This window comes from Anser anser (assembly GCF_964211835.1).
Source record: "Anser anser genome assembly, chromosome: 6".
NCBI lineage: Eukaryota > Metazoa > Chordata > Aves > Anseriformes > Anatidae > Anser > Anser anser.
In genome coordinates, this window is record NC_139726.1 from 23,418,856 (window position 1) to 23,440,445 (window position 21,590).

General features: G+C 41.1%; 3 protein-coding genes across 11 annotated transcripts in view; 2 read left to right on the forward strand and 1 right to left on the reverse strand.

The window, feature by feature from the left end:
* MTX2 (metaxin 2) overlaps positions 1 to 10,766 on the forward strand; it is a 33,096-nt gene extending 22,330 nt beyond the window's left edge. For 2 of the 3 annotated variants that reach the window (XM_083841078.1, XM_083841079.1), the window contains 7 exons: positions 3,806 to 3,878; positions 6,658 to 6,734; positions 7,452 to 7,544; positions 8,269 to 8,307; positions 8,712 to 8,837; positions 9,423 to 9,499; positions 10,263 to 10,766. In XM_083841078.1, the coding sequence (XP_083697204.1) occupies positions 3,806 to 3,878; positions 6,658 to 6,734; positions 7,452 to 7,544; positions 8,269 to 8,307; positions 8,712 to 8,837; positions 9,423 to 9,499; positions 10,263 to 10,473 (696 nt within the window). In that variant the 3' untranslated portion in view covers positions 10,474 to 10,766. Of the gene's footprint in view, positions 1 to 680; positions 753 to 3,805; positions 3,879 to 6,657; positions 6,735 to 7,451; positions 7,545 to 8,268; positions 8,308 to 8,711; positions 8,838 to 9,422; positions 9,500 to 10,262 lie in introns of those variants that run through there. The other variant, XM_083841080.1, reaches the window with a different exon arrangement.
* LOC310901464 (uncharacterized protein) overlaps positions 1 to 21,590 on the reverse strand; it is a 425,578-nt gene that overhangs the window by 22,148 nt on the left and 381,840 nt on the right. For 4 of the 7 annotated variants that reach the window (XR_014585827.1, XR_014585828.1, XR_014585829.1 and 1 more), the window contains 2 exons: positions 9,285 to 9,330; positions 3,905 to 4,824 (listed from right to left, as the gene is read on the reverse strand). Coding sequence is in view for 3 of the 7 variants with exons in the window: in XM_083841083.1 (XP_083697209.1) it covers positions 3,905 to 4,016; positions 4,646 to 4,824; positions 9,285 to 9,330 (337 nt within the window). In the remaining 4 variants the exon portion in view is untranslated. The remainder of the gene's footprint in view (positions 1 to 3,904; positions 4,825 to 9,284; positions 9,331 to 21,590) is intronic. The other 3 variants (XM_083841083.1, XM_083841082.1, XM_083841081.1) reach the window with 1 other exon arrangement.
* Positions 10,912 to 21,590, forward strand: part of LOC310901465 (uncharacterized protein) — a 102,824-nt gene continuing 92,145 nt past the window's right edge. Inside the window, exon 1 of the mRNA XM_083841084.1 lies at positions 10,912 to 12,415. The gene's annotated coding sequence lies outside the window, so the exon portion shown is untranslated. The remainder of the gene's footprint in view (positions 12,416 to 21,590) is intronic.

Genomic DNA, 21,590 nt, shown 5'->3' on the forward strand with positions numbered 1-21,590 from the left:
TTACTGGTCAAGCATATTGGTATTTAATTCCCTGCCTTTGTAACTTTTTAAAGGCATGATAGCAGTTTTTCATTTTCGGATATTTAGGTTTGTTGTATGGCATTAAGTGATTTTTATGATTAAATGATCTCTTTCACTGTTCTGTTTTCCCTTGGTTTTGTATTTTGTTTCTACTTCACAACTTGTTAAAGCTGATCCCAAACAGACAAAGACGGGAGCAGAATAGGTGTTGACACGCAGATGCTGCAGGGAGTTGCTCGAATGGGCTCATGAGGCTGTGAGAGAGGCAGCTCTGGTGTGTGGTGTTGCTGAACCTGCAGGAGGGCTGTTGGGGTGAAGGCAGAGCTAGATGGAAGCACCCAGTTTTAACCTTGAATCACTCTTCAGCTTCTCCAGCTCAGTTCTGGTCTCCCATCTAAGGAATGCTCATTGGAAATGGAGACAATTCCAAGGATGTTTTCTTGTTGTGTTGTGTTGGTGGGTATTTTAAGGGTCTTTTTTAAAGCTTGCTGAGGGTAGACCAGCTGACTTCTAAGCTTGCTAGAGTCTGCTCTTTGTTATGCAGAGTAGTGAACGTTTTGTTTAGTTCAGTTAAAATTTCTTCCCACGTTAGAGCTCAATTCTAGTTTAACCTCCTCTCTGTGCTTTTCTTTAAGTGCTGAAAAGACACATGGACCCAGCGTGTTTGCATTTCGAAGATGTCCCAATGGCCACGTGTTCTCAGTCCACTTTGAACTAGGCCAGAGACCGAGGTAGAATTTTCCTGCCAAATATAATAAGGGTCGATATTCTGTGGTCTGTGGATGTTTATTGAGGAGAAGGAGAGAGAGAAAGGTCACATTTAGATTTTTGATGGAATCTTGGCTGAACTCTTTACGCTAATAAGATTTTATTTATAGCTTAGCCTCTGTTGAGAAATGCTTTTTACAGTTACAAACTGTGTATTTTTTGTAGTAACCTTGTACTGTGTAGAAGCCTATGTACAGTGCAGGCAATAACTTGCTGAAGGAACTCCTGTAACCTAAGCGTTCTGTGCTGGCATATCTCATTTTTGACACACTGATATGGAAAAGTAAAAATAGTTTTATGAGTCACTTCCCCGTGCTTGGATGTGTCTCTGCACTCGCAAGCTCTTTAGTTATTCATGTGTTACTCAAACTCCAGTGCAGTTCAGATGTTCTCTTCTGCACCAGCAGTGAGAATAGTACATGGTGGTCTTAAAATTCATCTCTAGCTTAATGCAGAATTGCAGAGTTAATTTAATGCCTTACTGCAAAGGGAATTCATTTGGTAAGCCCAGATGAAATGAAACTTCACATATTTTTGAGGTGAAATTCAATGGCTAGGGATTAAGTAGTATGGTACGAGTTCGGTCCCCCTCTCTCCTGCCCAAAGATGAATTTCCTTCTGAAGCTGCTGTCCGGTGCCAGCAGTTCCACTACAGCACAGAGCTGCTGAGGGGAGGTTGTGTCCTACTGTAACAACTGACAGAGCTGTGGGAAGAACCAAATCTGCCTTCCAGTGGACTTGTTGGATGTTTTCAGCAGGTTACAACGCATCCAGCAGTGGCACACTAATATGTATTTAATCTGAACCAAAATCACCAAATTCTTGTCTCTTGTCTATTTCCAAAGTTCATTCCGGGCGGAGGACATGGTGCATATAGCGGTACCTGGAACAGTCTGCACCATTCCTAGATCCTGCAGAGCCAAGAGGCAAAGGAAGAGGCCTAGGACTGAGACCAACACCCTAAATTCCTGTTTAAGAATTAGTCTCTTGGGTATTCTTGCTGTTTACATGGAGTTCGGAAACCTGAGGCTGCAAGAGTCTTGGTATGTGGTGGACTTCAGCTGGTGCACACTTAAAGAGGGGAGTGTTGTCAGATGTGAGCAGCACCCTGTGTTTTCTGTGGGTGATAGTTGCTGCCTTAAGCAGTTGTAGAGGTTCTGGTAGGGAGGAGGCTTTGGCCATCAAAGGACCGGTTTATTGCTGAGTAGTACAAGACTTTTAGTACTTGGCAGATGTACATACACACACACGCAGTTCTGCATGTGGCTGTGTAGTAACTGGCTCCTAAGCAGAGCTTTCAGCTAGGGTTAGGCTGAGGAAATAAAAATCTGTAGAAACCCAAGTTATCCGAGTGAATTTTGCAGAGCCTCTAGAGTTCAGAGGCAGGTTGCTGTCAGCTGCAGTCAGTGTCTTTGTAGCAGTTCATGTCCATAGCTCATCTAAAAATGCACGAGCCAAAAGATGTAATGAACTGTGCGGTTCTTTGGTTGGTTGGAAGCGGCCTTGAAAGGGACCAAAGATTTCAGCTTTTGTTCCCTGGGTACAGTTAGTGTCAGTGCTTGGGTTAGGGTTTGGGAACGAAGCACCGGAAGACCATGAGGGAGAGCAGGGGGATTGTTTGATGGATACTACAGAAGCCACAAAGTTGGGAAGAGTGCTGGTGTCAGTGTTAGTTAATGCCTTACATACTTACTTAGTGTGGAGACGAGCAGTCTTAGTGCAGTTAAGGTTTGGGTTATTTTGATGTCTGTGGTTAGGGCCCGAGCATCTAAAGCTGTGAGAGCACAGTTTACTGCCAGATCTTGTAACCTGAAGAGCTAGGTGGAAGCTTGTGCAGAAAGCGGCCAGTGATACCTTCTGCTGGGGGCACTGGTTTCCTGAATGTAATTATGGTTAGGTCACGTTCTGGGAATCTGTGACAGGGCTCTTGCTGGGTGCTATCTACTTTATTTTCTTTGGCTTTCTACTCCGTCTCCCAGATGAGATCCAAGTGCAAATAGAGTACACATTACTCAAGCTGGGAGAGCTGTTTCTAAAACAGTTTTAAAAGTATGCTGTGCTGTTTGCCATTCTCTGGGACCTGAGGCACTTAACATTTTTTGGCTTTGATCTTCTCACTTGCAGCAAATGCAGACCACACCTTCCCTCAAGACAAAGCAGCATTTTCCTTCATGGTTGGTTGTGTTCTTGGGGTAGGCTTTTTTGAACCTCAAGCCACAGTGGATAAATAGGTGTAATGTTGGAAGTCTGCAATTCCAACCTTTCTAATTGCAAAGACAAATGAATGATAGGACTTCAGCCCAGTTGTGAGAGACTACAGTTTAAGAGGTTCCTTATGTGCCATGATACATCTAAATTGCAAGTATTTGTCTTGATGCTTTGCTTTTTAAACAGAAACGCACCAGGGATTTGGTAGTGACAGCAGATGCTGACAAAAATCAGTATCCTACTGAGGATGCTTTGGATCCAAGGTTAGAGATGAAAGAAACAGTAAATTGATGACTTGCACTCTCCGTGATTCACATAAATTACAGATAATAAATATTTCCCCCCCCAAAGCAGGCTGGTGCTCTTAGAGTGTCGTAAAGCAAAACTTCTGGCAACTGTTGTAATGTGGGAAGGTGCTATGTGTGTTTGCTGTGTTACATAGCATGAGTTTGGTTAGACAGCTCTAGCTGCAAGGAGCAAGTCCTGTGATTTTCAGGATGGGCAGTGTCACTTAATTCTGTACAGCCACAACACTAGTCGTGTCTTTCAGATGGTGCTTCTTCGCTCCTCTTGAGGGGGGGGGGGGGAGAAACTTCGTTAGAAGAATGCCAGTCAATGACAGGACAATAAACCATTGTCTAAAAATGTTAGAAAACTGTGTTTTTCTTTTTGCTTAAAAGCAGTATGCAAGGAACTATATGTCATAGATATGTGCTAAGAATTTGCTAAAAACATAGTCATATGTATTGAGAAGAACACATTTGTCTGTCACTGGTATATCAATGCTTTTTAAATGCTTTGTTTGCAGGCCTTTTTGCAAATGTGCAACCTGCCGGTCCGAGTGGTTTGCAGGGCAAATGCCGAGTACATGTCCCCATCTGGTAAGTGCGGCCTTCATTTAGCTTACCACATTACACCTCCAGTTTGATGCCATGGCAACTGAGCCTTGTCTTGCTGATAAGTCGGTCCATGCTACGTGTCGGAATGCCTTCCCCCTCTTCTCTGGTGCAGTTTCTTTCCTGTAAACAATTAAAATAGTTAAATGTAAAGTAACGATGGTACAATACGTAAGGAAGCCTGTGAATGCCATCCTTAGGTGTAGCAGACAGTTCAAGTGCCTGGTGGCAACCTTCTCTAAAAAGCTTGAGGATTGTGACGTGAAACAGAAAGACTTACGTTTCCAAAAATACCGTTAATCTGCATCCAGGGAATATTCCTGCTGATCAGTGAACGGTATTGTATTTTCCTGTTCCTGGGGTGAGACAAAACTGGAGAGAGTACCTTTTGTTACCTTGTCTGGGAGATGGTGGCTGGTATGTAAATACAGGGGAAGAACGCATTGTTACTCTTACGGGTGCCTGGTGGTTTTAAACCTCTCTCTGATACCCAGAGAGAACTGCTGAGTGCAGGGCTCAGAAGTCTGGCAGTCAGTGCGCTCCTTCTCAATTTTTGTTGTGTTACAAGATACTGTTTGCCAATTGCCTGGCTCTAGCTGACGCTTGCCACATGGAAAGGCCTGTCAGTATATGTCTGCCAACTGTACGCGTTCTGCTGCTGCTACTGATATTTCAGTCAAAGCAGCTGGAGTTATACTATTAAGAAAAAAGGAAAGCTGCTTGGCAGCAGTGAAAAATACCAAGATAATTACCTTTTGTAAATAAAGATAGCTTTAGAATGCTGAATATCTACACAGAGGAGCTTCTTAGATGTGCAGGAGTGTGACTGGTGGCAGCTGCATGCCCCCTCTTCTTTGCCATCCACAACCCATGTCCACATTTGCTGGCATCTGACATTTTCCCAGTTTCCTTTGTTTACCACATTTTCATTCTGTAAGGATAATTTGAAAAAAGTTTGTATTTGCTCCCTTCCTGCCACCCTCTGTCTCATAGCAGCGGTAGACAGAGATCTGCATCTCATCGCTTGGGGGTGAAGGTTATTTACTTTGTCGTCGTTGTAATGACAAAATCCATTCTGAGGGAGTCAAAAGTGGAATACTGAAGGATTGTCTTTGTGTGGAAAGTACAGCCCAGCTGAAATCGTTGAACTCTGCAGCTCAGAAAGGTCTGCATTTCCTTTCGCAGTATGCAGTGTATGGATGCAGATGGAGCCTTTGTTGGTGTGGTGTACTTCATTTATTACCCTTAGGCCAACTGAGCCAGTGAGAGGGAATTTCGGGATAAAAACCATGACTGAATGCTGCGAGCGTGAACTCTGTTTGAACTAGGCCTAACACTAGGTTTTATGTGTTTCAGTGGAAAGGAATGCATGTATTGCTAATAACGTATTTGGAGTCAGGCAGGTATTGATGGATCTTGCTCTTTGGGCTCTGTATAGGAAGCAGAGTTTGCCCACAGCAAGAGACAGGAAAGCATGTGCTATGCCCCGTTGCACTGGGCAGACTTGTTTGCTGTCTTCGGTCATGAGGGCCTTCTCAGTAATACAAAATGTCCCGCATTTGTCTCCACTTTATGGTCGACTTAGTCATGTAAGTAATCATATAAGACTTAGTCTTCAGTTTACCTGGTGTTTACTTAAGGTTGGTGTTTATCAGTTGCATTTGGATGTAGATCTACAGAATGAGCAGTGTGGTTAGGGTGCATTGAAGCAGGAGCACTCAACTTCACATGCTTAAAGCTGTGAAAAAGGGGCATGAGGCAACTTCTATCATTCTTTGTGGCTTGCTGCATGTAACAGTGCTTCCTCACGGTTCAGGTCTGTGTTTAACAAAAGTCACCACACAGAGAACACGGTCCATGCAGGCTCAGGAGCCTTCCTTCACACCATCGCAAGTTCCACCAGTACACAGTCACTTCCCAGATCCCTTTTGCTGACTGGCTGGTTTTAGCCCTGCTCGATGCTGGGCCTTCTGGGTTGAGCTGTATAGACTAAGTGTTGATCTTTTCTGATATTAAGCTTTAGCACAGTTTTGCTTCCGTGACGTTGAAAAAGCTCCCCACCCCCTCCAACTCCCCAACAGGGAAAATGTGGGTCTAATGCTGTTCCTGACCCCGTAACCACAGTGCCCTAAAAACATGCTAGCTCACAACCAGAGGGTGAAGTCATCAGGGCAGTCATCAGGAGCCAGTTGGCCCAGTCGCTGGAAATCTGAAGAACCGGAGGAGGGAGAGTCAAGATCCTGCCTTGCTGACTGTGCATTTTGCTTCCCCCTGCTTGCTTTTCTGGGCACAGTGCCACCTCTCCTGTCATCCTTTCAGCAACCCTTTCCCTGCTAGTGGGTTAGAAGGGAGGGTGGGAACGCGTTGTCGTCAAACTAGCCAAGGGCCCTGTCTGCTTTCCTGGGATTTCCCAGCTGTACTTCAGATAAATGTTGAATTTGGTCTTTCCAGCAAAACAAAACCAATTATTAAAATACAAGTCAATAGATCTCATTCAATAACTTTGAAATACACAATTGCAAATCCTGCATGTAAAAGTGGGTCAGGAGGAGGAAGATCAGGCAGTTATGTTTGTTATTACATATTAAAACTGTGTGAGTTATGTATCTGAAAAGTTTACCTGTTCTCATTTAAAAATAAAACCAAAAGCAACAACAAAAAATGGTGTTCAGGTGTACCTATAATATTTAATTGCTTTGAAAATATGAAATGTTGTTTTACACGCATAAAAAGCTCTTACTAAAATACATTTTTCATTTTACAGGCAAAGTGCCCTTTATTCACGTGGGAAATCAAGTAGTATCTGAACTCGGGCCCATAGTCCAGTTTGTAAAAGCCAAGGTAATCATACATTGTCTTCATCAATTACAGAATAGCACGTTAGCTCTCCTTAGCACTTGTGCTTATTTGGTGTGCTCCTCTGGACTGTTACTTCATTTTTTAAAGCAGTGTGGAAATCAGATGCCGTTTTAAAAGCAGGATACCCTGAAGTGGGAGTTTGCTGAGGTGGAAATGTTTTTCTTTGATATTACCTTAAATTCTGGAAGTAAGTTCTGTGCAGAACATCTGCATACCAATGTCAGTTTTTGAGAACGCTTTTCTATGTGCCCTGTCTCGGTGTCTCAGAATTCTTAAACCCTGAAACGGCTGGTTTAAATTTTGAAGTGTCAGATAGTGTTTATATTTGCTTTTTTTTTTTTTATATTTTCAAAAATGTTTGTCTTTTCACTGGGCACCTTGATAAAGCGGTATCACAGATGTAAACTTGTTTACTTCTTGACACAAACATATACTAACTGGGAGGTTGTGTGCTCAAACTGTGTTAACCTGTTACTGGTAATAGCCTATATTTCTTGTAGGTTAGCTATATCATGTTACAATGATTTCTTTTTCATTCTAAGTACACTATGTAAAAAGTACATATGTAATTTGTTATTGAGCTATGTAAGAGATCAGCATTTGAGCCAAAGCTCACTGACTTCAGAGGTCCTTGGGTCAGGCATTGCTGAATACTCCAATATTCTTTCTTACATGTCTCTCTTTTTCTTTCCCCATTAGGGCCATTCTCTCAGTGATGGGTTGGATGAAGTCCAAAAAGCTGAGATGAAAGCCTACATGGAATTAGTCAATAATATGCTCTTGACAGCGGAGGTACAGCAAGCCATAGTGACTCTACACACTTTCTTAAGTGATTATAGGCAAGAAAGCTTTAGGACTTTTTCCTGTACTGGAAAGGACGGGACTTTTTCCTGTACTTAAGTCTTAGACTAGGTCATCAACTTTGGAGGAGAAATGAGGCAGGAATAAATTCTCTGGATCCTATGGGACTACTTGCTGAAATGTTCCTGTAAACACAAGCCATGTGTATGATTCCCCCACCTACCTGAAGTGTGCCATGTAGCTGTAGAAGCAACTGATTTCTGCAGATGGAAAATGGCAGCGGTTCTTGGGATTCTGCCCCATCCCCTGGCTGGCTGGGCAGCCCTACTGTTGCCTTTCACAGTGCACGTGCTCATGTGCCTCGCTAGAAGCTGGGTTACCCATGGGTTGCATCCGTGGGCGGTTAACATGATGCAGTTCCAGCACTGGAAATGCTCACAAGCACGTAGCTGAGGGCTGGAAACCTGTGTGTTGAGTTGTGTGCAGCACAGGCAAGGACAGTGGGTGGGCCTTCAGCCTCAGCTTTGCTCTGGTGCTGGCCAACTAAGGATTAGCAACTGGGCATGTGGCTTCCAGTTTTAATTTCTTTTCTATGTTCAGAGGTCTAATAGGAGGAATTAAATTTAATGTAATATAGAAAAAAAAATTCTACTGGTGAGAAATGATTGTATTCTTGTTTATTGGGAAGTTTAGTAAATGCTCTTTCTGTTCCTAGCTGTATCTCCAATGGTGTGATGATGTTACAGTAGAGGAGGTGAGTGGTTCTGCAACATTTATCGTAATTAAAATTTAATGAGAAAACACTTTTGCTCACAATTGCAAGTCCCTGCTCATAAATGAAACATTGAGGTTTGTACCATTAATGATATAGTCTTTTCGCTTTAATTTTGCTTGCATATACGTTTTAGGGAAGTTGTGTCTTTACTGGAGGTAGATGACTGCAAAATAGATGTGGGTTTTGCGTAAGTTTCTATGGTAACAGTTTTAAGTACTGCAAACTGTAAATTCTGCACAAATAGTTGCAACATGTCATGCAAAACCCTTTCTCTCTTACATCTCCCTTGGTGACAGAAATGTGTGAATATTAGCTATTTTGTAAATAGAGGTATCTGCATTTCTTCTGTTATGACAAAGTACCTTTCTGTTTCTAAAACAAAGATTACCCACCCAAGGTATGGCTCCCCATACCCGTGGCCTCTTAACCGCATTTTGGCCTATCAGAAGCAGTGGGAGATAAGGCGGAAGATGAAAGCCATTGGGTGGGCTGGGAAGTCGCTTGAGCAGGTCAGTATGAAAGGTGAAGCTGATTTCTTCACCACCTTTACCTCTTTTATTTAAGACTTCAGAGAAGTAATGCTTTCTTGAAACAGTTACAAGAAAAAAATATATATATTGTGTACTTTAAAATTATCTGGAGTCAGGTATCTACCTTCAGCAGCAATATATCTTAAATTATATGCATTCTGATGGGGTGGGAGGAAGGATAGTTTGCTATGTGTGTATTTTTTGCTACTGTTAGTTTAAGCCATGGTCCTGAAAATAATTTATAAATTACAATCCCCCACATGCTGTGGCGTTAATAGGCATGCTTTTCAGGATTGTAGCAACAAAGAAAAAGGCAGTTTTGAGGTGTAAGTTAGTACTTTTAATTAAGCTAAGTTAAAAATCTTATGGAAAGCACTTAATTTGCTGTACGTTAAATGTTAGATTAAATAACACTTAACCACCTACCTTTAGCAGCTTTTGATGTTCCAACATTGTGTATTCTTTGTTCCCTCTGTCAGCACAAATACAGTAAGAAGATTATTTTTTTTTAATGTTGGTCTTTCCTGACAATATGATTATCTTATCTCTTGTGTGTTTTGATAGGTGCTTGAAGATGTAGATCAGTGTTGTCAGGCTCTCTCCCAGAGATTAGGAACACAACCATATTTCTTCAATAAGCAGTAAGTTACTTTCTTCTGAAATGCTACATCCACCCCTAAAAAATATTTTTAAAATATGTATATGGTGTGTGTAAATGAATATATATATATATATATATAAAGCATATGCATGTGCGCACACATATGTATATATACACACACCATATATACTTTCCATGTATAAATATAAAAAACTCCTGGTTTATTTCAATTCTGTGTTATTGGTTGAAGAAATTTAAATATGTGACTGGAATACAAACTTGATATTTCAAAAAAAAAAAAGTAATTGTAGGTTTTAAAAGGAAATCTCTGTATGTTTGTTATTTTTTTTCCTGTTGATTTAATTTTATTCCTGCTTGTCTTTTATACAGAGTCTACCACATCTCACATAGGCTAAAAATTTGCACCTTTATACAGTTATCTTTAAATGCGTCTTTTTTTATAAGAAACTTTACCTGTGTTTAAGTAACGTTCTCTACTAGGTACAGGACAGTAAATGTACATCATGCCAGGACAGTTTTTCTGCATTGTTATATGTGTATATATATTTATATCTGTATATGCATATATAGATATGCATAGTTATATATATATAGTTATATGTATAGTTTATATATATATACTTTTTCATGTATTTGTTAAATTTAGAGTGTTGCTTGATTACTTCCCAATTCTTAGATTGCATTGCTGTGTAACAGTTACTCAGAACAGTGTTTTTTTTTTCTTAATCAGTCCTCACTTTACAAAATACCTGCTTTTTTTTTTTTTCCATTTAATTTTACAGACCGACTGAATTAGATGCTCTGGTATTTGGACATCTGTTCACAATCCTCACTACTCAACTAACCACTGATGAACTTTCTGAAAAAGTGAAAAACTATGGTAATCTCACAGCCTTTTGTAGGCGAATAGAACAGCAGTACTTTGAAGGTCATGATAAGGACAACTCTGGAACTGCTGCAGCCAGATCTGCTAAGAGGTCCTTACTGAGATAAGAAAGTTGTTTGGTTGGAGTGGATTGCATTTGTTTTTGTTGTTGTTTAATGAATGGTTTTGCAAATGGAAATGCGTGTTAGCTTTTTGAAGCTGCCAAATCATTCTGGGTCAAGAAAAACTCTAAATATAATTTTTGTGTTGTAGAACATACTGTGCACATTTAACCTGAAATGACTGTATGGGCACTTCCATTTTACTTCCACATTAATTGGCTGTATGCCACTTACTCTAAAGTGACCTTGGAAAAACGTTGTATCTGTATTTAAAAAAAAATAAAATATTTTAAAAAGTTTCTCTGATCTACATGTCTTTTTTTTTTTTTACTAAGCTTTATGTGAATGTAATAGAAGTTTCTGCTCATCATTATAGCAAAAAGACAAGGAATGCAATTTGCATGAAATAGCAAATGAATAATTTGACTATGTAATAAAACTAATGATGAGAAAATACTTCTTCCTTCTGCCTGTACTCCCCAGCCTTTCATGTGCTTGCACTTCAAAAATACATGTTGACAAAGGGACCAACATTTATAACCTAGTGGGTAAAAATAGAGCTCTAGCTTTTATTTTATTTCTCCCCTCCTACTGTTACTATTAGAGTAACACTTCAACCTTTCTTTACATCCTTGCAATACAATAAGAAACTGCTGCACTTGTGGAATATGGGTAGTTAGCACCTAAGTCAAAGCTCTCACTACAGAAGGCAAGACTAATTATGAGCAACAGAAGTGCAAGCTTTCTGGTGCCGTCCCAGACAGATACTCTATAAGGAAGAAAAAAGGTCTTTATCCTCATCCTCTGCTTGGACTGCTGTTAGTAATGTCGTCATCTGCATCGGTAGTGATGTGTGGGGATCAGGCCATGGGAGTGAGCTAGATGAGTGGGATCCTGTTGACAGGACACCTGGAGGATAGCTGTAAAATAGTCCATATTGCTAAGCTGGAAGTAAATGCATTAGAGAATTTAAGTTGTTTGCCTCAGCCAAAATGCCTTCAGGAACTGGGTGACAAAAATGTCTTGGAGCTTTGCTGCGTACAACTGATGTGAATTCATTTAGTCCTTATGCCAAAATAGCTTCTGGCTTTCATGTTTTCTTATGTGCGTCTTGCCTCTATTTCTTGTTCACCTTTGGTTTTCAGATTTACATTTTTTTTCCTTCCTGTGATTTCCCAATTCTCCTCAGCTTGTCTTGGTCTGTCTAAAATGAATTTGCTAGCTAAGCATCTGCCTAGCTGTTTCCACTTCCAGTATGTTAATGCTGCTTCTAAACTCTGAAGTACTTGCTGGGGTGGTTCTCTTAGCAAAGGGCTTGGTATGAGACTGGGGCTGACATGCCCTGGTCCTTCTGCCTCCCTGTCCTGTGATGCACGTAAGCACAATAATACAACAGTAAGCAAAACCACACAATTGTGGTGCTCCAAAACCCCTGGCAACCTCGAACTCTTCAAGGGATGGTGCCTCTGTGTAGGCCTCTAACTGGTGTTTCCTCGAACATGTGAAACATCACCATTTTGCTCTGCTTTCTCGGTTGTGCTTGATGCTTTTCCAGAACTGCTAACAACCCAAGAAATGTGCTGGTGCCAAAACCAGACCTTGTGCTCAGCTGGGAACTTGCTTGAGCAGTCTGACTGGTTGGAACTGTTGTGCCTTGTTCCTATGAGACATGTTCCTTTGACTGCACCTCTTGGTGTCAAAGCACTTAAAGGCTCAAACTGTTATGCAATGGTCACGAGATCTTTGGCTGCCATCTGCTCCTCTCAAAACCTGAGCAGAAGGTAGCAGTGTGCCTTGGGTTGGCTGGGGCTCTTTTGGCTCTGTGGCTCGTGAACCACTGCTACTTACTCATGCTGCGGGGACCAGCATTGCCAGCTTAACTGGAATAGGGAGCTGAATTCCTACTGCCTTCTTTTTGATATAGGATTCGTACGGGAGTTAAACTAAGGTTAGTATCCATGCATAAGTGGGGCTTGGCTATCTATCAAATCACTTGCCAACAGAGGAAAATTTCCCTTGTTCTGCATTTCTGTCTGTTTCACAAGCCTGTTTCATCTGAATATCTTCTCAAATTAAACCCCATCAGCTCTTGACTGCTTTGTGACAGTTTCTGCTATCAGTGGCGGTAGTGGAGATCCCAAACAATCCTTTAGCATTTTCTTTTCTGTATTAATGCAACTTCAGGAAAAAAAATATATTTTTTTCTTAATTTGGGGAGAATGGCATATTGTGATATATGCTACTTTGAGAGAAAACTACTCTCTAATGGTCTCTAAAGTTAGCAGTGCCATGGTGGTAGGGAATCCTGTGTGAAAAATGAAGTATCTTAATCCAGAGTGATTAAATTTGGCATTTACTTCCTATTATGTTCAGAGCACCATTTATGACTGAAGGTTTTAACTTGGCTTCTGTGGTTTTGGCAATCCTGCTACCAGTAGTTTACTTGATGGACTTCAAAGCCACCTATGCGCGGGCATTAACTTACATACAGCTTGGCAGTGCAGGTGGCCATGTGTTCCTCCTCTTTTAAGGCTGCAGAGGCTATTAGCCAATTTGCTACCAAATTCTAGAGAAAGCTTTGAAATGACAGCATTAAATTAAGCCATGTTTTTACATTTTGGCAAGAACAGGTTTCCACGAGGAAGAGCAAGCAGTGGTATATGACACTTTGAATGCTGAACAGATAGTCCTTGCAAATTTTGTGTGGTAACACCTAGCGAGCTTTTAACTTCAGAGGGAAACAAACAAACAAACAAACAAAAAAACTACTGAGGTAGCCATATGCATGAACCCACTTTGAATGTCTCATCTAGAAATACATCTAAATGCTGTGGAAGTGGTTTGGCAAAAGATAGTGATCTTTATTACAAGCAAAATTTTGTAAATCTATCTCAGCTACTCAGACTACACTTAGGGATACGGAGACAGGCAAATTACTTGGAGTTTTCAATACTGAAGTGAGAGGACATGCAGAGACTGAGATCTGAAAGTTTAACCACCCCTCGCCTTGCTCCTTTAGTGCAACTTTGATAACTTCATTAGTAAAACAAAATTTAAAGGGGAAGGGCTATTTTTGACTTCCTTAAGAGCAAAATTATTCACATGGCGTGTTCAGACTGCACATCCTTCTAGGCAGTATCTAAATTTAAAACTGTAAGAAAAATCTTGGCTTTGGTGCCAGTGCTGAAGATAGCTATTTAAGTCATAGGCAAAGGACATTGGTCTTCATAAATCAAGAAATCATGATGCGATGCTTCTTTAAGTAATATTGCTAGCATGCTACAGAGCAGCCTGAGCTGAACACTGAGGACCCAAGCTTGCAGACCATGCTTTAACACAGGGAAGTCACAGTCATATAAAGGACACTGATTGCTGCTGAACCGCTGTGCACAGCTCAAGAAAAAGAATGAAAAGTTGAAACATGAGCAGCAATAAAAAGTGGAAGACAAAAACAAAAACAAACCCCAATCCTAATAACCTTTATAACAAGGGAGTTGAGCAAGTCAGTCGACTTGCCTCATCCAAGGCAAAGCAAAGAGGGCTTTCTATTAGTCTGAATAGCCCTCCAGGAGACAAAGGCTGTGAACGTGCAGTCTTTGAGAGTTTTACACTTGGGTTGTGTCTTTTTCTAGAAGACAGCCCCTGACTGAGTGAAGTACAACTGCACCAGGAGCAGGAATCAGGTCAGGGAGGCCTATGGTGTGTCTCATGGAGCAGGACAGTGTGGATGGTGATTTTCTTTTATAGCTTTTCAAGCTCAAAAATCCTAAACTCCCAGAGGCTGTTTTGGGAGAAGCAAGCAGACAGCTGGAACTTATTGTTTCCTAAAATTAAGACGAAAATTCGATTTCTAACAAAAGGGACATCAGAAGCTGCTGCACCATGGCTCCACCATGCACCAATGTACGTCCTCTGAATATGCTCTACCATGAACTGCAAGAGTCACTCAGCCAAAATGGTACACAAAGTCATAAAGGCACTCGTATCTACAAGTGAATGGACATTATCACCAGGAGGTGAAGAGGTGCCTTGTTGGCACAGTTTAGCTTGGCAGGTGGAGGTGCGGGTCCCGTGAGCTGCATGTATGACATGGAAAATGGAGCAACCATCCTGCTCCACTGCAGGCAGTGGCAAAACAGCCCATGATGTGAAAGTGGCGAGGATTTTAGCCACGGGCTTCACAGTGCTGGATCTTGGTTTTCAGCTGGTAGCTCCTCCTGAGCCCCTGCTTTTTCTGTGCCTCTCTGAAGGCAGCTCTCCTGGATGGGGGAGCCTCTGACGCTGCATTTTATAATGTGACAGGATTACCAGAGAGAAGTTAGGTAAAGGATCTTTAGTTTTAGCAGCTATTCCTAGATCTATCACTCCATACATCAGACAGTAAAAATTGTAGTATTGAGTGGTGTTAATGAGATATACATCTGCTATTTTATCTGCCTTTTATTTTATTTCTCCTCCTCCTCCTCCCCAAGGAAAAAAATAACCGGGCAATCTCCTGCTTCTTAAAAGTACTTAAAACTCAGTCTAGTGGAAAAAAGAGCCTAGCACAGCCCTGCACATGGAGAATGCTGCTGAGCTGCACTTAATGATGCCTCTTAGGATCAGCCTTGCTGCTAGAAAACGCTTCATTTCCCGTGGCTTTCTTTCTTTACTAGCAGAGTGCAGCTCCAATGGCTCTCACAACAATTATCACCCACTTGTTCTGCAGGTTTGAAGTTTTTTGCATTAGTCAGGTTGAGAAATTCATGGTATTAATCATGACTGAAGTTGTTATTTATCACCTGCTGGGTGAGAAATAATAATTTTGGCACTGCTGGGGCAGCAGGCCAGAAGTACCAAATTAAGTAAAACATCTAAACACTAGCAAGGATCATTTCTCTGATTAATGAATTGTTACAAAGAAAAAGTGCTACTCGTTATCTGATCTTAGGATAAAAGTGGGAGTTGGAAGTAAAAAGCATTAGCAAAGTCAGGCTTTGCTGTGATGTAGTTTGAAACTTTCCTGGCTGATCTCTCCTCTGTCATTCACTAACTGTTAACATGCATTCATCTGCGTCAGAGGTTTGCAATACTTGGCTCCCGCCCCATTGCCAACTTTGCAAAAAGTAGCATTTGGCAAGCAGCTCAAGACCCATTGTGTAATCACCTCGAAAGAAATTTTGAAATAACTAACTCAGGGCTTGTCTGGGCTGGAAGGTTTTGCTATAGAACAGCTACCAGACTGGCAAAACACCATTGTGTGAAGGCAATAATAGGGGTGCAGGAAACAAAATAAGCAACATCAGTAGAAGCCTATAACCAGGTAACTGTTTCCATGTACTGGGAACATTAGTCACCTACTGGATTAAAAAAAAATATTAAAAAAATCTAGCCACCTGATCAGAAGTATTTCACATGTAAATAAAAAAAGGGTTGGCCTACACTGGATACATTGAAGTGAGGTCTCTGTGTACTATTATAGCCATAAACCACCATATCATGCCACATCCTCTTCCTGCAAGACCATTGCAGGGAGCTGAGGAGCTGACCATGTAGCTGTCCATAGAAACTCTATTTTCTGGGCTCATAAAAAACGCATAAAAACTTACTCTCAGCTTCGAATACAGTTGAGGAACTCAGGCCAGTAGCGACGAGCCACCACTGAAAGTGAACAGCAACTTTGGATTCAATTTTGTTTGTTGTGGCTTAAAGAAAAAAAAAAAAAAAGAAAAAAGAAAAAAAACCACATGTTTTAGAGGCCCCTTTTGGCTCCACCTAATGCATTTTCTGGAAAGAAGACGTTGGCTTTTTGCACAGAGAGCAATGAACGTTCTGATCTACCGCTGCAGACTTCAAATGTGGTGCTGGTTGAAGAGAAGAGCCTCCCACTGTCCACGCAGTCTGGCTGCTCCTGCTGACTTCTGTGGCAGCCAAAATTACTGCTGTCCACCAAGCCAGCATGCACAAAGGCTGACTTGAAACTGTGAGCTGACATGAGAGGTTAGCATGAGCTCATTCATGCCTTTCCTGTTTGGCTTAATGTTGACAGTATTCCCGTTTGCTAATAAAGACCTTTTTTTTTTTTTTTTTTTTTTAAGAAAGCTTTGCCTCACATAAATGCCCCCTCAGGTAATTAATTAATTAATTAATTAGTTTTTACCTAAGAGTTCATTTTGCATTTGAGAAGAAATTTAGAGATCTCGGGGATGTGGGACATGATGGCCACCTCTACAAATGCTGCTCAAATCGTCATTCTTCTAGGTTTCGTGACTCCAGTTCAGTGACAAGGATCTGAAACACGAATGAAGAGAATGCTCCATCGCAGAAAGTAAGAGCAGCAGCTAAGGGCTTGGAGAACAGATCATCTTCCTAGGGCAAGCAGGCAGCCATCAGAGGACACCTGAATGAGCCTTGGTGTGGGCACTGGAGGGGCGAACTTCTCTCAGAAACACTTTACGCTTTCTACCACTTCTTCCTGAAAAAAAACTATTTCAGCAGCAGGTCCACCCCACCTCCTTTGTCATACATCTGCCACTATCCATGAAAGGAAGCCAAAGTAAAATTTTGGCTAGGTTTTCTTGACTTTGAGGCTATCTATTCCTGGTCACACCATTCTCTCACTCTTGTGATCAACAGTTTTGTCATTGAGGCCTAGGATTATCACCTGAGATTATTCTGTGAAAATTACCTCTCATTTTTCAGATGTTAGCCATCTGTTAGGCTAAGAGCTTCCACTTTCTTTTCTTCTGAAGATAATAAAAACTTCCCTTTAGGTCCACTTCTGTTTCTACCTTGATTCCTGTAAATTCCTCTCTAAAATTCCTCTGCAGTTCCTGTTGGCTCTTTCCCCCAGAAGTGAGCAGTATCTTGATCTATGATGCCTCCTAGCCAAGAAGTGTATAGCTAAGATTACAGACTATCACCGAGATCTCTTTCAATTGCAGCTTTAGTCTGTGTTGTGGCACGTTTAAGGAACCAGTTGATGAAGATCATTAGTTTGGGAGCATTATGGGAAGGGTACACTTTTATCTACTTAAATAAATTTATCCCCAGCATATTTTGTCATAGGCTATAGTGTTTTGTAAAAGGCGGGTAGTTTCATGCACATGTATGTGAAGATCACCAGAATTAGGCTAGATCTGGCCGTTAGCTTCTGTACTACCATGAGTGCAAAGGTCTTTCTACTGTGTTGAAACACACTGCTGTAACGCTGCCTGTCAGCTGATGCAAACACTTTTGAGACACATAGGACAGCTCCTGCATTCCTGTTTCAAAGGAGGAGCTTTCATTTGATTCGGTGCATGTTCCTGGCGCCGTCCAGCTGCTCCTTCCTGTTTGTGAGACCCCCCCACCTTTGGTGCTGCTTTCTGGTCTTCCTGCACTGGGAAGAGAAGCTTGGGCCTGTGGACCCCATCACGCAGTCTGCACTGAACGAGATTCCTCACACTAGTAAAATCACCTTGGAGGAAACAGAGAAGCCAGCATGCTTTCTAGGATTTGTTCAGACTAAGAAGCATCCTACAACCCTATCTCCTTCTGCGATAGTGACTCCAAATGCTGGTTCCACAGGAAACAGAGGGCTTATAAAGCAAATCAGCTACATGGTGTATTTTTATAGACTAGAATACCTAAAATCTGCTTTTCTAACTTATGAATCATAAAAAAATTGCAATAATGAAGTAATTTTTTTTTTTTGAAAAAATTCACCACTGCAAAATAATGGGAAGTAAGATTAAAACTCATTTGGATAATGCATCTCTCTCAAATTTCTTTGGCATTCTTGTATTATGATAATAAAAATGATCAATGTAGTCATAAAATGTGATTTACTGAGAAGCAGGCTGAGAAAAGCTTGGAAGGGCAAGGAGCAGATTCCTCACTCCTGAGGGGGTTAAAAGTGTGAAATGCTTAAATGAGGCTTTCAAAAGAGGAAAAACTGGTAGCAATAAGAGACCGGAGTTACCTTTCAATCCTTAAATCAGATCAGTGAGTTTCTCTGTATGTTGTGCTCCTCACCACAGTGAGTTGGAGCCATCACTTGCGCTGAAGCCAGCAGAAGTTGTTTGATGCATCACTACATGACACATTTGAAACGTCACTCGTCTGCAATCAAACGAGTGATTTCTAGCCAAAGATTACAAAATATTTGGCAAACTTATCCAAGTGGATGAGTCAGATCTAAAAACCTGTCTGACAGAAGAGTTGAGTCAAGCCACAGCAGTTGCAATTAATTTGTCCCAAATGTGAGCAGGGCAAAATCTAGACCAGGAGGCTTGAGGCTGGCTTTCCAGCTCCACACTCCAGCCATCACACCACATTCTTTGCTTCTCTTTTAACCACAACAGCCTCTGAAAATAACCCTTCAAAGGCGTTTCTTGGTAGTAATAAATGAACCATCAAAACCTAAACAAAGAACCCAGCAGTTGAGATGATGCAACTTAACAAATAGAAATAACCAAGAGTGCTTTGTCCTCTGCTTATTTCCAAACGAATAAAACCCAGGTCATTTATAAAGACTTCCCCCTTCCCCTCTCTGTTGCAGCCCCTTGTGAGTCACCCAGGAGACAGCACCACTTTCCTTTGCTTTCCAATCTTTAAAATATATTCATTCCAGTTTTCAAATTGCTATTTTGTAGTGCTAAATCTCTACCCACACTAATTTCTCCAGGTCAGAATCTGACCCTGATTTGAACAAAATCTGGAGTCAAATATTCACACCAGAATGCTTTTGCCTTGCTGCATGTCAGATGCCATCTTCCTGCAAATGTTTCACACACCTTGGAGTGCAGCTTGTGGAACTGATGAGGTGAAGAGCACTGCAGAGCAGCTCTGTGCTGGTAATCACAGGACTGAAGAAACACATACATCATCTGCCACATAGGTTGGCATTTCAAGTAAAAAACCTTCACAATGTGTAAGATGTTGGACAAATGACGGCCATATGCATGTTTGTCTCTGTGCAGATGTCTTTGCATTCTCAGCTAGGAAAAAGCTGAGGTAGGCTTTTTTTTTCCGACAGTTTAATATTAGTGACACAGTTTATGTCCTCTGCAAAAACAATAATGGAGGATAAGGTGACATAAATTATTTGCAAATCGTTTGACATATGCAGGGCATTGTCCTTGCAATAATCACCATCAGTCTGTCAGTTTAAGATATGAACCATGCCACTGCCATTTTATATCATTGTGTTAAGCTTTCACATGTTGTAATTTTACAGATTTGTTCTTTGGAGAACACTGCAACACAAATCAAATTGTATTATGTTTAGTCATAGGCTGTGTGGAGCACCTCGCTGCAATTAGGAGCGGGGGGGAGATGAGCAAACAGTCTCAGATAAGAGCAAGCTCCTCAAAAGTTAGCAAATTTGTTAGATACCATTACTCAACTTTCCTGGTCATTATTCAAAGCAAGACGAATTATTTAAATTCATGCTAACATCAGTTGTTGGCCGCATGAACAAAGTGAGCACTGGCAAGCACCATCCTGACAGATCAATTTAAAATACCCTTGTCTTTGTTTCTCCATAACAGTCAGGCACAATGTTTGATTCTTATGAATAATGTGGGGTTTTCTAAAGTAAATGGACTGATTTCTTTTCAACTCGCAAAAGACCCTGTAGGTGCCTGTAGTATTAACCCTGCTTTCCATAGATGCACAGAATGTTTCTGGAATAGCAAGTAACTCAGCATTGTCTCTTTTATTCCAGTCAAATTAATTCCTATTGTATAGTTAAACAAACAAAAAAACATCAACAAAACAAACAGACAAGCAAAACAACAGAAAGACCTAAAGTAAACAGGTTATTTTTAATCTCTCTCTTTTTTTTTTTTTTTTTTGATTTGAACTGCAGATTACTGTGGGAACTATTCACAAGTGTATTCTAAGTGTGTTCAGTGCCAGGTACCTTATATTAACTATCTGAGAAACATTTTAGTATGTAAGCGTGTCTTAATTGAAAAAAGAGTCAATAGGAAATATTGTAATATACATTCTGGAGTACTGCATCTCAGTGACTTTTTACTATATTTTGAATAGAGAAACATGATTTGTTTTCCCCTGGGAAAGTTTCCCACATTCAGTTGTCAGCAGAACAGAATCCTTCTGCTTCCAGTGAGCCCTTAAACTAGAAAGATTTATTGCACTTACACCCTTGAAAGAACATATCTTTTTCTTTGAAGGCGGCCATTATCACCATCCCATTTTATATCTTTTCTGATAAGTGCAGGCAGTAAAGTAGATAAACTCCTTGCATACCAATTAAAGACACATGCACACTAAGACACTGTGTACTATCAGGGATGCTCAGAGTAATATTCTTCCTAACACAGTAGATATATCTAGGGAGTTTGACTTTTATTATTCTCAGCTTTACACCTCTGACATTTCTAAAAACATGAAGGAAATTAATGAATTCTCGTCCAAGACTCTATTGTCTAATCTTGCCCCAGTGCTCATGAATTATGGAAAATGACAGATCAGCTGATGACGTACAATGGGCTATTTTAAAACTACCCTTGTAACAAAACCTGGGCCACAGACGGCACACCACTGACTTTTGTACAGCCACCCGACAAAATATCTGTCCTGAGTTAAGTGGTACCTTAAACAACTGCCCCTCTTCATCACATCCAAGATGATATGGTCCTTTTTATGCACAAAAGGCATGAAATCAGACCTGTGAATCTCAGAAAGACTCTTTTTTCTTCTCAGATAGGATGCTGAAGTGCGGTCCTAAGTCTCAGCAACCTGCCTTGGGTTTTTCCATTTTGAGATCTCCTGAGGCTAAACCTGGGATCAGTAATATTTTAAGGTTCTTAAACACAGCCTTCTCCACCTATCTATGTAATTTCTCCTTCAAGTGCCTTTTCCTAGGCAGAAAAAAGGCCTTTGTTCATACTGAACAGTGAAAGTGAAGGCAGGAGTATTTGGACGAGAAGGCCCTCCAGGATGAGCTGTAACGACCCAGAGCCACACCAACAGCTGCAAGACCGGGAGCTGCTGTCTGACCCATAACATTTGCCTGGCAGCAAGAGGCCGCACTGTCTATGAAGCCTTTGGCTATGACATCTCCCACACCCTCTACATATGATGACGGTGTAGAGGCCAGGTGCTGCCCTTCGCTTTTCTTCCCCTCAGAGGAC